General features: G+C 38.7%; 1 protein-coding gene across 1 annotated transcript in view; it reads left to right on the forward strand.

Moving 5' to 3' along the window:
- Positions 1-6,913: 6,913 nt before the first annotated feature.
- The window catches only part of LOC118744152 (chromatin-remodeling ATPase INO80), a 123,563-nt gene continuing 115,432 nt past the window's right edge, over positions 6,914-15,044 (forward strand). The window contains exons 1-10 of the mRNA XM_036476940.1: positions 6,914-7,664; positions 7,738-8,116; positions 8,197-8,390; positions 8,642-9,764; positions 9,834-10,872; positions 10,938-11,138; positions 11,208-11,385; positions 11,456-11,850; positions 11,912-12,173; positions 12,239-12,406. Of these exons, the coding sequence (XP_036332833.1) occupies positions 7,765-8,116; positions 8,197-8,390; positions 8,642-9,764; positions 9,834-10,872; positions 10,938-11,138; positions 11,208-11,385; positions 11,456-11,850; positions 11,912-12,173; positions 12,239-12,406 (3,912 nt within the window). The 5' untranslated portion in view covers positions 6,914-7,664; positions 7,738-7,764. The remainder of the gene's footprint in view (positions 7,665-7,737; positions 8,117-8,196; positions 8,391-8,641; positions 9,765-9,833; positions 10,873-10,937; positions 11,139-11,207; positions 11,386-11,455; positions 11,851-11,911; positions 12,174-12,238; positions 12,407-15,044) is intronic.

Below are 15,044 nucleotides of genomic sequence, written 5' to 3' on the forward strand. Positions count from 1 at the left end.
TCTCTGCTCACTTTACTTGTAGCTTGCTGACTTGCAACTTCGTAACTCGATTCTCCGCTCACTTTACTTGTAGCTTGCTGACTTGTAACTGTCCCAACTCCGCTGTGTCGTGGCTCTTATATACCTGCGCTCACACTTATGGCAACTCTAGAACATTCTGAAGTTTATCGCTCATTCTCTTTCTCTCACTGTTCGCAGTGTTCATCCAACTTGACGTTTCTCTTTGTGGAACATTCTACGTCATTCTTCGAACATTCTGCCTATTTCTCGTTGTTCGCTTTGTGTTGCCGCAGTATTCGCCACAATAGGAAAATGTGCTTATGAATACAACGAAGTAAACAATAAAACAGATATGCATCTAGAGATGGGATAAATTTAATGATTGCCACCTCTGCACAACAAAAACTGAGAAGACAAAAACTGCTGAGTCAAAACCAAGGCGTATTCACTCCAGGCGGTGTTGCCAGAACTACTGAAATTTTCGCCGCTGTACTTTTAAATTTCCAAATGCTGTGTTTGTTGTACATTTGTAATCAGCCCTATTCTGCATTTCGATTACGTTCCCGTATTCCGCTCCGCTGGAATCGAACTTAGGTATTCTGCGTTACGATCGTAACGAAAGAAGAAGAGGATGAGAGAAAACATCTTTCGAAATCAGTTGTTTGCCTAGGAATGTGTGAAATCGAAACAAAACAAAGAAATATTTGCCACCAAACTGTAGCAGCATATGAAGCTAAATATATCTAGCATCACTGTAATTAAAAATAAAATTTCGTTTGCTCTTAATTTGGTGGAAACATAATTATAAGAATGAAATCCTTAGCCGCGGCGTATTTGCTTAAAGAGGAGAACGAGTCTCAGATTGCTGATGCGGAAGTTGAAAGGCGGAGATTTAGGGACATGTTTGATCTTTTTCAGATTAGTGAAGAGTCATAAGAAATTCATCTTGAACTGTATTACTCATCGCTCAAAGGCAGTGAAATTATAAACGTTGTTTGAGCACTCCACAACATTTGCATTTACTACAGAGTGGAAGATTTGAACGCAAATGAATCCCGTTTTGAAAGCCGTCAGGAGGAGGGGAAGAAGAAAGCTTATCTTTCCATAGCAAATCGAATTCGAGACAACATACGCACCTCTTTTTAAAAAGTTAGTAAAAACGAGTGCAATAATAAAAGCATCTTGTTTTATGTAACTTCACATTTTATGTATGTATGTATCTATGTGCATACATCTATTAATTTTATATAAAAAGAATAAATTGTATTCAGTGCATTTCACAGTCTTATTTATAGATAATGTAAACAAAAACGCCTGAACTTCCACTTTGAAAACGTCGCGCAATATCCCTTTTGGTTGCCATTATTTGAGCCAATTTTTCGTATTGCCCGTATTACCGCTCGCGAAAACACAGAAACCGAGAAAATTTATTTATGATGACTTTTACAGTCATGCACAGTATATTTCACTTAATTTTTTTAAATAAAATTTTAATATTTAAACCCACGAAAATAACAAGCGAAACGTTCTCCGTCAACAAATTTGCCACTTAGTAAAACGTAACTACGATTGAAATGTAGAATAGGTACAATCGTAAATTTCGAAGATTGATCGAAATGAAACGGAACGCAGAATACCAAAGTTGCCAAACGGAGAAAAATTCGATTCGAGTCGAAATGCAGAATAGGGCTGAATGATTTTCGTTGCCATTGTGCGTACCAAATTCGCCCAACTCTCAACTTTTGACGCACGCATATGCGGAAAAACAACAAGAACAACAAAAATGTATGGAACGCATTCAAACCAGCTGAATTTTGCCCAATCAAATTGAGCCATTTTCATTGTGCCGTCTCGCCATGTTCTGTACGTTTTGTTAGTCCGAAGCATCCCTGTGACATAGAAAAGATTTTCTATCTGGCGGGACCTTGAGTTAATACAAGTAGCGCCCAATTTAAATGTGGAATGTTTGAAACTTTCATATTATCGGGAATAAGGGCTTTTTCCTCGCTATAATCGCTTACTAAAAAAAAAAATATATATATATATCTTAAAAAGGGCAAAAAAGGCAACATCAAATGTGTATATATGGAATCAGGGAAAGCTAAATCGTGGATATTCTTAATCGTATATATTCTATCTCTTTAGCAGAAAAAAGTCAATTTTCATAAGATCTCGCACAATTGGTGCCAGAAGTCAAATAATTACATAAATCCCAAAGTTTGGAAATGTCGAAGTTCTACGATTTGACGATACTACCTCTCAAAAGGGAATTGGTAGAGTGAGGGTTATTCACGACCGAAAACAAAGCGGAGTTACAATCATGATCGTAAAGCGGTGGATAAATCCACGAAGGATGCAGACAAGGAAGAGGCTGCTTGTTCATCGATGGACAAAGAGCAGGCATCTACGAAGGTTGAAGACAAGGACCAGGCCAGCATGTTAATGGCTGCAATGTCACAGATTTCTTCTCAGATATCCACTGAGATGGTAGATTTCGTCACAGCTATAAGCACAGAAGACATAGGTATCGCAGATGCTGCAATTGCAAGAAGCAAAGATTACACAAGAGCAGGAAAATTTGGCTGGAGGTCGTCTTCCCGGTTTGGAGTTGAAACGTCCAGCAACTTCGACGGGCACTCCCCAGATTAAAACTTTATGCTTTGATGTCACAATTCTTTTCCAAGTCTTTAAGATCAATATCGAAAAAACCGCTACACCAAACAAGTGGAGCACGGAGTATAAATCTGCTGCGCGATTCGTTGCTTTGAAAGAACCCGCAGCTGTGATTCTCGAAACAGACCCCGATTATGAGATGCCGTGCAAAGATGTTGCGGTAGCGCGCACTGACAGCACATTTACCAGATGGGACTGGAGATCCACTTCCAAAAATTCAACGAGACTTTATAGAAATTCGCCTCCGAGATGGAAAAATTGGCTCATTTAGCTATTGGAGATACATCTGGTGAGCACCTCGAAAATCAGTGACTCATTAGCGGAACCAATGCGAATCCAAAGCGCTCTTAAACAGACCAGCCTACAAAGCCCAACGATTAGCAGGAAGAAACCCGGAATATGATAAATGAAATATTAAAGAAAATAATCCAACTGTTGACGAAGATAAATAATGGCTCTGGCAAATGTGGATAGCAAGGCCACTTCGCTCATGATTGCAGCAAAAGTTTTAGCATGTTCAACAATTCAACAGGACCCAAATGGATAACTGATGAAAATGAACCAAACTAAAGTCAGTCTTTAAACTAAAATGAGCCAGCAGGAAGGGGCGCGTGCTAGTTCCCGCAGTTAAACGCCCAATAAATTCCATCTGACAAGTTGGCTGGAAAACGTGCAACCTCATTTTTTGTGCATGTGTAAATAGGCAAGAGTGAGTGCTGACTGTGGATACTGGAGGAAACGTTCAAACAGTGAGGAAATATTAGCGAAATGCCAGATTCAAAGGAATACTTGATACAATGGCCCCATGAGAGGATGATATCTGCTTGCTTGCATCGGATATGGGAAAGCGCAGATGCATCTAGTGGTTGTTCCAAAAGGACGAGTTCCAGATGTCTTCAGCGAGTTCCATAGAAGTCTCGATGGCGAGTACGAAGAAACGAAGAGAACCACTGAGAGGATTAAGGATAGATTTTATTGTGTTGGTTTTCGTGAGATGATCCAGGAGTGGATATCAAAATGTGTCAAGTGGTCTGCAGCTGGAGGGTCGAAGTGTAGGTCCTATGGAAAGACAAAGTGGTATAACTCAGAAGAAGAAGGCATATTCAGGTCACCAGACCGGCAGAAGTGCGACCATGTAAAGCGGTACACGTCAAAAGATAAGCCAGGTCTAATAAGGTTTTTAAACGACTGAACGACGAATCCAGACCGTTGGGGACCAAAAAACAAGGGGAAGGTGGTCTACTTAGAAAAGTTTGCTGCGTTTGGAACAGCAAGTGAGCAGCATCGGGACGATCATGGAGTTCAAGTTGAGAACTAGCTTATTCTCAAGTTGAGAAACAGTCCTATTTTCGTACAAAGAAAAATCAGTACGCTATGGTCTTCCACTTGAGTTATCCCAACTAACAATTTTCGTCTTCCCAGACTCTACAAGCATCTTATGAGAGGATTGTTTTAGGAGAGTAGCACCCTTATAGGCTGCATTTCTTTATTCATTCTGAACGTTTGGAATAAACTTTTTTGTTTACTTATTCTTTAGAACGTTCCTGATGATATGTTAACGTATATTTCAAACGCATTCTGTTTATTCCGGCTATGAAATGGGATTATCCGGAATGTATAAAGAAACGCAGCCATAATTTCACTCTGGTAGAGTACTACGGGTGCTTTATGAATACGTTGTCAGAATTAAATGGCGCACTTATGAGAGTTATTTTTGTCTTATAAAAAAATGATAGCTCTCTTTGTAAGAGATACGTAAGTTTCATAAAAAAAACTATTTGAATTTTTATGAGAGTATATATGCACTCTCATAATGGTATCATAATAATTAACATAACTTTGGTGGTGTTATTTTTTGTTGAATGAAGATAATTTCATAAGAATTAATTTATAGCAAATCGGTGTTACATTTTCGATGGCAGAAATTAAAGTAGACCAGGATTTCATATAGTCGGCCGCTGTGGTGTAGTGGTAAGCAGTGCGCGCTTCCACTCCGCTGCGCTGGGTTCAACCCCTGGTAAAAGCAACATCGAAAAAAAAAAAATAGAAAAAAGGTTTTTTCTTAACAGCGGTCGTCCCTCGGCAGGCAATGGCAACCCTCCGAATGTATTTCTGCCATGAAAAACAGCTTCTCATAAAAATACAATCGCCGTTCGGAGTCGGCGTTAAACTGTAGGTCCCTCCTCTTTGTGTGACAACATCAAGGCGCACGCCACAAATCGGAGGAGAAGCTCGGCCAAACACTAACATATGTGTAAGCGCCAATCTATTATTATTATTAGGATTTCATATAAGTATTATAGACCTTTAGAAGTCAATTTTCGAAAATATAAGCTAAGATTTTATGAGGATTGAAATTTTATCGATAATGAATATTTTTTTTTATAGATGTTATTCCGACGTTTTGTAGTGAACTAACTATATAATTTTTAAGGATGTCAACTAAAATCGTGCAAACTTTAGAACATGGTGAAATATGCCTTACCGTTGCGCCTTACAATTGGGAGAATGTGGGAATTCTATATTGTCCAAATACTAAAAAAGTCTCCGCAATTCAAAAATTGCTGAGAGATGCAAATTCAAAGCCAGAGGCAAATTGGAATACCCAGCCTTGCACCAAAAAAGGGGAAAATTTAGAGGCTTTGAAGCTGCATGCCATGGTGCTATTATATTATCAACAGAAATTTCTGCATCGTGACTTTCGTTCGAGTCGTTCTGAATAGGATTACAGCGGTTATATTCTGGACGAATAGATTTTTGATGTACATTATCTACTATTTTTAGAATATTGTTTTAAAATTCGCAGTAACTCTTTTATTGGCTGTAACACTGTTGGACGTATAATCTTTTAGTTTAAGATAAATCTTCTGAATTTTACCTCTCAAATTAGTGGATCCTTTTCAATTAAACTTATCCATTTTGATTGATTAACACTGAAACAAGGTATATTGACTGACAGAATGTTTTTCTTGATATAAGCGGACCTCTGTTGTAGTTTTTATGAGAGTAATGATTCTTTTGTACTCATAACAGTTTTATTTGACGTGTTATAATATTCTACGTCTCATAAGGGTATATTTATAAGTGCTTTATATCTTACAAGAATTTTATTATAAGTTACATAACAATCTACTACTCATATGGGGATTTTTTTAAGAGTATAACTCTTCGAGAGTTGAAGTTTTATAAAAACGGTTCAGGAAGGTCTTATTATGAGTTTGAAAGGCTTACTAACTCTAGTAGCATTATCATCTCATAAAAATAGTACTATGAGACCTAATTTAATTATTTTTATAAGATTTATATTATGAGGTTATCCAAGTATGTATATTAAAAGAGTCTTATGAGATCTTTTCATAATTTGTAAGAGTTTTGTTCTGGGGAGTTTGTAAGTTTGGACTGTTGAAAATCAACGTTGGTGATTTGAGAAATACCTTAGTTCTCACCTAAACCTCAAACCTAAATGTTTGTTGGGAACGTTCGCAGCTGTAATAATATAGTTTTTTTTGGGAGTTCACAATAGCTCTGATCCAGTACTCCAGAAAAAATGTTCCCGTACTCCATAATCCTGTAAATAAGAGCGATTTTTGGAGAGTTGTGTAGAGAATGAAGTTACAAGATTTTATCCGAACTTTTTCGTCTGGTAAAATCATGAAAAATTACTCTCACACCAGAGAGAAATTTTGCTGCTTGACTTTTTTACAGATTCAACACGAAAAGTATTGGATCAGAGCTAACGAAAACGCCTGGCAACACGGGCTATGAAATGATTGCCACTCACATGCGTATTCGCTAGTTCTTGTGGAATACTTTTAAGCGAAGTAAATAAATCGACTGATTTGTCATTAAAGTGGGTTAAGTTCAAAATAGGATATTATAATTTACTTAATTCAAACAGGTTTATTCGAATAAATAATTTACTTATTTTATTTATTAACTAGTCGGAATGTAGTTTAAAATTTATTTTAATTATAATTAAAGTCTGCGAAAATTTTATACGAAAGCAGCAAAACAATTTCCACAGAGAGAAACGTCAAGTTGGATGAACACTGCGAACAGCGAAAGAAAGAGAATGAGCGATGAACTTCAGAACATTCTAGAGTTGCCATGAGTGCGAGCGCAGGCATATAAGAGCCACCACACAGCGGAGTGAGTTAGTTACACGTCAGCAAGCTACAAGTAAAGTGAGTTGCGAATAAGCAAGCTATAAGTTTAATTGTGGTAACCAGTTTTTTAAAGCGTTGTAATTGCTTTAACGAGTATTGTAAAGTGTACGGTATTAGCGAGTATTGTAAATTGTTTGTTGTACAATAAAGTAAATTGTACAATTTGGTCATTGTGAGCCTTTATTTAACAATCCTTATAGTACCATATCTGGCATGCAGCCCTGTGGCAGTTTTCGTTCAGTTTTGTTTGTTTTGGTTAAGTTAAGAAGAAGAAATCACGGCGCAGGGTCGCCACAAAGGCATGATTTTAATTGGCTGAGTTTTTACTTACTAAAATTATGTGAGAAGCTTTATACGATATTTGTCATGCGTCAGAATTTTTCACTTTATCTTACGTTGAAAAGATATACATATGTAATACATATTGCATACAAAATGAATTTCGGGTAACCGCAATCATCTCTGCAAAAGTTCGGCCACATACAACCCTGCATAACCGATTAGCCAATCAGCTGTATGCTGCTTTAAATTTTCGTTTAGTTCGCTTTATTTGCAATTTTTGTTTTGTTGCTGCCTTATTAATCGAGCCCCAGCGAGTGGCATGTAAAACGCATATGACTTGTGACAGCATTGTGTGGCGATAAAGAAATTTTTTGTGCTTGTGCATGTGAAATTTCATGGCGTTACGTGTGCACATTTCGAGAATTTACATTTGCACAATTATTTTATCGGAGTTTTGAATTTGAATTGTATGAAAAACATAGCGGAAGTGGTTCGACGCAACGGACATCGAGTAAGCACAGCGGGTACATTTTAAAATAGCAGGTATGTGTACGGATATTTTCAATAAAGATTAAGGTTTTTTACTTTATAGCATGTGAATTTTACCAAATTTTAGAAAACAATCATATGTAAAGTGGATAAAATGCTACCTGCCAGTGGTACCGTGAACGGCTCGGCAATAGCTATTGCACAGATGACAACTCAAACGGCCGCAGCCCAGCCCTCTTTTGCGGGGAATAGTGCAAGCGTCACTACCCCGCAATCTGAACGTCCGCGTATTGCAGAACCACTGCGTATACAGCGATTGGAGGCAGCACTCAACATGCGACCGTTCATGGAGTATGCTCGTCATGTATTGTCGCAGCCATTGAGCAGTGGCGATGACTCAAACGCTTCTGAAGAAGAGGCAAAGGTTGGTGGTGTTACGGATAATTCAGACGATGAAGGAGGCGGTGCCCGCAAGAAACGTACACGCCTACTTGGTACTAAAGAAGGTAATGCAGTCTTAAATTAATGAAATAAGATCCAAAGCTTTCATAATATGTATGTATGTATTATATATGTACATATATAGAGCGTCAAAGCGTGAAAATGCATTTATTCAACTTTAATGATCTAACCAACGATCGCGAGTGGCTGTATGAAGTTTTACTCAGTGACACTGACACTGAGACGGAAATCAGCGACGAGGACGATTATATTAAGGAGTTGTTAAGAACACACATGCTCGAGCAAAAGCATAGAGAAAACTTCTATAAAAAAACAACGGTTGGCATGGCTCAAATCCATGATTCAATAATAAAAGTTTTGTTCAGAAAACATTTTTTTTTCACACCCTCTTGATAAAATTGGCTCCCGTAGCAGGGCACTGTGTTTGAGTGCGTATGTGCGTGCAAACTTTTGTAAGGGAGTTAAGGGAGTGTAAAAACTCGAATGTGACTAGTAAACAAACCTTTAATTATTGAATCATGGCTAAAATCAATAAATTTTTATCATTATAAAATCATAATTTCTGTCAGAATACCCAATATGCCTACTATGGTGCTGGTATGCTTTCCAATCACGATATGTTTCCCGAACACCAACAATCTATAGTGGGCGTGCGTAAACGTCGACGCCGCACTAAGAAGGAGAAGCCTGCAAAACCACCAAAGTTGGCGAAGGAGCCAAAGGGCCGTAAACCACGAAAGACTAAGGTGGAGCAACCTGAACCTGGGGAGATACCACCTTCTGAGTTGAACAATTACGCTTTTGGGGACACGTCAGCTGTTAACGATGACGACGATGAGGAGATTACCGATGAGATGGATAGTACCTTAGATGCTAATCTGTCACTGCTGCCACCTGGTGGTTTGGCGCATAGCGGTCGCGGACGTCGACGCAAGAGCCAACAGCAACGTACACCCGAAGTAATGGCTGCTCGTCGCCGACGTGTTTGGCAACTTATGGCTAAGAAGGAGCTTGGACGCTGCCAACGCGCCAAGGGAAATAACCATAAAGAGATGGTGCAGAATTGTAAGCGCGTGGCAACTATGTGTTCGAAGGTTGTGCGACAACGAGCGATGATATCGCAGAAGGTTATGAAGGAAACGGTGTGGCGCGCCAAGCGTTTAACGCGCGAAATGATGGGATACTGGAAGCGGTATGAGCGCGTAGAGCGCGATACGCGCCGACGTATGGAACGTGAAGCGGAAGAGCAGCGCAAAATGGATGTTGAGATCATTGAAGCAAAACGGCAGCAACGTAAACTAAATTTTCTTATTACGCAAACGGAGTTATATGCGCATTTCATGTCCAAGAAGCTGGGACAGGGCACCGAAGAAGAGCAATTGCGTATATTGAATCAATTGGATGAAGAGATAAATCCAAGGCTAGCTGCCTATGACGATTATGACGCTGAGCATTTTAAATCGTTGGCTCAAAAGAATGCAGAACTTGCATTTTCAGCAGATCGCGATAAGACCCAAAGATTTAACGTGGCGCGGATCAAGCAAGAAAAGCAAGAGAAGCGAGACGCTCAATTGGAGGATATTAAATCGGAAACGGATAATGAAGAAGTGCCATCGTTTGTGAAGCCAGCAAAGGCAGATGTACCGCAGCCGGAAATGTTCAAGGGTACACTAAAAACGTACCAATTAAAGGGTGGGTTTTTAAAAAAACTTTCAACAAAAATTAAAAACTGTAAATTATCTGTAATCTTGCTACTTCAAGGTGTTACTTGGCTGGCTAATCTATACGACCAGGGAATAAGCGGTATATTAGCAGACGAAATGGGTCTAGGCAAAACTGTACAGTCGATTGCGTTTCTTTGCCACATTGCCGAACGTTATGGTGTGTGGGGACCATTTCTGATTATTTCACCTGCTTCTACGTTACATAACTGGCAGCAGGAGATGCAGCGTTTTGTGCCCGATTTCAATGTGGTACCCTATTGGGGTTCACCGAATGAGCGTAAAATTCTCCGTCAATTTTGGGAACAAAAAGATTTACATACCCGTGATGCCAGCTTTCATGTGGTAATTACCTCCTATCAGCTGATCGTGTCCGATTACAAGTACTTCAATCGTATCAAGTGGCAGTATATGGTGCTGGACGAGGCACAGGCCATTAAGAGCGCCTCTTCGATGCGTTGGAAACTATTACTGGGCTTCAATTGTCGGAACCGCCTTTTACTTAGTGGCACGCCAATACAAAATAGCATGGCAGAATTGTGGGCACTGTTGCATTTCATAATGCCGACACTCTTCGACTCGCATGATGAATTCAATGAATGGTTCTCGAAGGATATCGAATCGCATGCCGAGAATAAGACTGGTATCGATGAGAAACAAATATCACGACTACATATGATACTCAAGCCATTCATGTTGAGACGTATCAAAAAGGATGTGGAAAATGAGCTGTCGGACAAAATTGAGATTATGGTATATTGTCCGCTGACTATTCGACAAAAATTGCTTTACATGGCGTTGAAAAAGAAGATACGAATTGAAGATTTATTGCATTTCACGGGTGGCGGGGCGGGAAGTTCCGGTGATGGTCATCACTTTGATAAGAATTTTACATCAAATCTCATGAATTTGGTGATGCAGTTTCGAAAAGTATGCAATCATCCAGAATTGTTTGAACGACGTGACGCTAAAAGCCCTTTTGCCATGCGCTGTGAGGAATATGTGTTGCCACGTCTGGTATATAATGATTGTTTGCTTCAACGCGCCATACCAAGCAAACGCCATCTGCTTTACAATAGGTCTGGAGGCATAGAAATCCACTTTTTTTGTCTATTCGATTTATTAACATGCCTGTATTTTCCAGATTCTCAATTTTTAAGGCAGCTTCTATGCAGAAATCACTCTTCAGTGAACCTAGCGTCACCAAAGCATCAAAATCCAACGAATACTATGCACGTTATGTAGACTTGAATGTCAGTGATGATTGCTGTTTCAGTTTCACCCGACTGTGTGACCTGTCACCGGGAGATATGGAAGATGTTACTATTAACGGCTTGGTGTCTTAGTAAGCTTACGCCAGCTACTTCAAAAGTCACGAATTAGTTTTAATTTACTGCTTACGAATATCTTTCAGCATTTTACACTATCGTCGCAGAATAGTGCAATACGCTCTATTAGCATACCGCCGCCAATGGTGGTCGCATTATAACGCTACACGCTTTCAACTGCTCGAGGTGATGCTTGAGAATCCATTGCAGCGCAGCTTTATGTTTGAGCAAAGTGTGTTACGTAATTTCGTATTTACTGGTGTGGTGAGTAATTTAAATTACTAGCTTTATCATAAAACTACTGGAATTACCAAATTTTTTGCTATATCCATAGACTTCTCAGGAGAGCACTGTTTACGCCTTTGGTAACTACAAAACAGTCAACATTCAGGAAACTATTGAACACCGCGTCATACGCAGCAAACATGTTGACTTAACGAAAAAATCGGCGATCGAACAAGCCAGTTTCAATGACTCGATTACTATAAAAACTGAATTAGACTTGGACACGAGCGAAGATGCAACACAAATGAGTACAACACCTGTGTCAAGCAAGTCACAAAAATCTGCACCGAAACATGGTGAGGATGTAGACTCCAATGGGAAGCTTCTGCCTGAATTTCAACATGTACCACGCACACCCACTCTGTACCAATGTGAATCGCTACAAATGCCGCGCTTCCTCTATGGTCTCAGTCAACGTGTACAAGCCGTTAAAAGACATATGTAGTGAGTAGCATAATGAATCATATATTCGAATATACGCAATAAATATTTAAATTACTTGCAGCTGTGAAAGCCGTGACGCTGCTTGGGCGCAGATACGCCACTTACAGTGTGAAAATCCTACTGGCATGGAACTGGTTAATACTGCCCTTGATTTGTGTCGACCACGTTACGGTTGGTCTTCAATTGCGGTGCCCGACAAGCAAACACTCGTTTCGGATGCCGGCAAGCTAGCTGTGCTGGATAGTTTGCTAACACGCCTCAAAGCGCAAGGACATCGTGTGCTAATCTATTCCCAAATGACGAAAATGATCGATTTGCTGGAGGTTAGTTGGCGTTTTCTGACTGTTAATTAATGTGTTAAAGCTTTATTTTTGTTTAATTTTATTAGGAGTATATGTGGCATCGCAAGCATCGTTATATGCGTTTGGATGGTTCGAGTAAAATTTCAGCACGTCGTGATATGGTTGCCGATTTTCAAACGCGTGAAGACATCTTCGTTTTTCTTCTCTCAACGCGTGCTGGAGGTTTAGGTATCAACTTAACGGCTGCAGATACGGTGAGTGATGATTTTTTTTTAAGCTATCAATTTTATTTTATTTTATACATACGTATATACAACTTTCAATCTTTATACAGAATTTAGAAAAATTAAACAAATTTTCATGAAACTTTTAAACTTTTTATTTTGGGTATGCAATTAATAATTTATTTTGTTGACCAAACATGCATTTGTTTTGGAAGAAAATGCGCAAAATTAAAAAAAAAAATTATATTAAAAAAAAAAACACAAAAACTGTCGGCAAAAAAAATAATAATAAAATTATAGTTTAAAAAACTAAAACCTCCCTATTATAATTGCCATTCGTACTGTCATCAGGTATGTAACTGGGGAATAGAAATCGCTGCTTCTTTTAGGCGCATCAATATTACATAGTTACATTCCGAGTTAATAAAAGGAAGGTAAAAACTATTAAAAATCGATGTGTTTTTTATCCGTTTAAACCTTGCACTTTATTTATTAAAATTTACTAGACTTTAAAACGGTATACCCAAACATCTTCTAAAGATAATTTCAAATTAAAAAGTTCGAAATTTTGATGAGGAATTTTCAGTTTTTCCAAATTCTGTATAAAGTTTGATTTATAGTTAATTTACTACAGCTTTTGTTGATAGGCAAATAAAGGCTCTGTTGTTGTTGTTGTTGTTGTTGTAGCAGCATACAAGTTCCCCATAGTGTTTTTGGGGAGTGTTGCTGGAGTGACAGTCATTGGCCAGATATAAATCTGGGTTGTTCCGGTTACGTAGACCCGACTGTCGTGGGAACGGCTCTGTGTACATGTTTGGTGTATAATTTCAAAAATACCAAATTTTGAGTTGTGTCACTTTTGAAGATCGTGTGTGAAATATCAAATTTCGCACTCACTCATAGGAAGTTTTGACATCTGTTTACTAAGGCGAATTAAAGCCGCTGTTCTATCAACACCACCTTAAATGAATTCTCCTTGACGCTGAGCCAACCACATGGTAAGCTTCAACTACTGGGTCAGTGCCAACTTGTCCGTCTATAGCGTTTAAATTAGATTCACTTTATTTAAGTATAGATCAGCTAACAAAAATAGACTTACAAACTTAGATAAAGCATGTTTGTCGTACAAGCTCCATTCCTTAAGTATACTAAAATAAATAAATGGAAATATCCAAGAAATTATTCAAAATGTAATTAGTAAAGATGAAACAGTCGTACCCGTAGTCGTAGAAGTTGTAGACTATCCCAACAAGGTCATCAATCTCTCAATGCTTGAAGTGTATTTCCCAACAATTTGAACTCGTAAAAAATCCCATATTTAACCAATGATTTGAACCTAATTAAGCACCAAGTGGAACGTGGTGTTCACCTGAAATACTCGCGGACCTACATAATCCTAACCGGCCGATGAGAAAACTGCGTATCAAGCGTCAACATGAGGTCTCTCTTAGCTGTCCTAAGTGTAGCGTTCTGACAGGGTTTTTTGCGATTCATATTTCTTGCACATATTTACTTGAAGAACGTTTCTTCAAAATAAGGTTTGTGTAACCTTACCTGGTATAGGTCGCCAAGTTATGCAATTTATTTTCCAGCAGCCAAAAATTGTGTTGCTCGCGGAATCGGCTTGTTTCTCTGCCGATTCACTAATTAAAATGACTTATTACCATTTGTTTTTAACACTTGAGTATCCCGTCTATTTAGCCCAGGGTTATGTCTCGCCGGGTAACCAGCGGAAGGGAACACATTTGTAACCGTTCTCACGACATTTGGGTCTACGTAACCGGAATGACCCAGATTTATATCTCGCCAAGGATGTCACTCCACTTACACTCCCCAAAAACTATTTGGAATCGACATCGTTTACAAAGGTTTAGCATCATTTTCAACGAAATACTTCTTTTATGAACTCTCGCCATGCAAATGTCCTAATCGCAGTCCCAACATTACGTTTAGCCGACGACGAGCTTTAGCTGCCTCGTGAGAGCCATTTTACTCAAGCACAGTTACGTTCTTAATACGTTAGCAGGATAAACTTATATTTCAGAATAAACTCGAAGAAATCTGCACGATTTACTTAGCTGAATACTCTCTTCTTTTGGTGCAATCCCGTATTCCTCGGACTCGGACTAGTAAAACTATCAAAAAATAAAAATTCGCTCAGAGCGAGAGAGTAACATTGAAAAGTACGAGATCGCTTTCTAGTAAAAAATGGTAACTTCTGTCAACTTCAACATAACCTCCAAATTTTGGTTGTCAATTTTTGCTTATTTTGTATGTAAACACACTCAGCTCACACATGTAAATAACCAAAAATACTTTCTAATTCATTAGAATCCACTTAAACAAGTAATTAAATACCTTTTAACATGAATTAGCAGAGTGCACTTTTCTCTTGTTAACAATTTGGTTGCCAAACATACTACAGCTGATCGTTTGACACATTTACCCGAATTTACCAGCAAAAAATTCTCGGACTAAAACTGGTAACTTATGACAGAGAGAGAACCGTATTTACTCTCTTTTTTGTCCTCTCAATAGTCAGAGAACCGAGTACGGGATCGATTTCCAGTAAAATCTGACTGATTCTGACTAGTCCGAACTCGTACGGGATCGCAACTATTAGGTTCGTTCGCGTAGCTGTTAATTGTTCATGTTTAACCAAAACTTA

This window comes from Rhagoletis pomonella, unplaced genomic scaffold (genome assembly GCF_013731165.1).
Source record: "Rhagoletis pomonella isolate Grant_MI unplaced genomic scaffold, Rhpom_1.0 Rhpom_scaffold_00001, whole genome shotgun sequence".
In the NCBI taxonomy this organism is placed as follows: Eukaryota; Metazoa; Arthropoda; class Insecta; order Diptera; family Tephritidae; genus Rhagoletis; species Rhagoletis pomonella.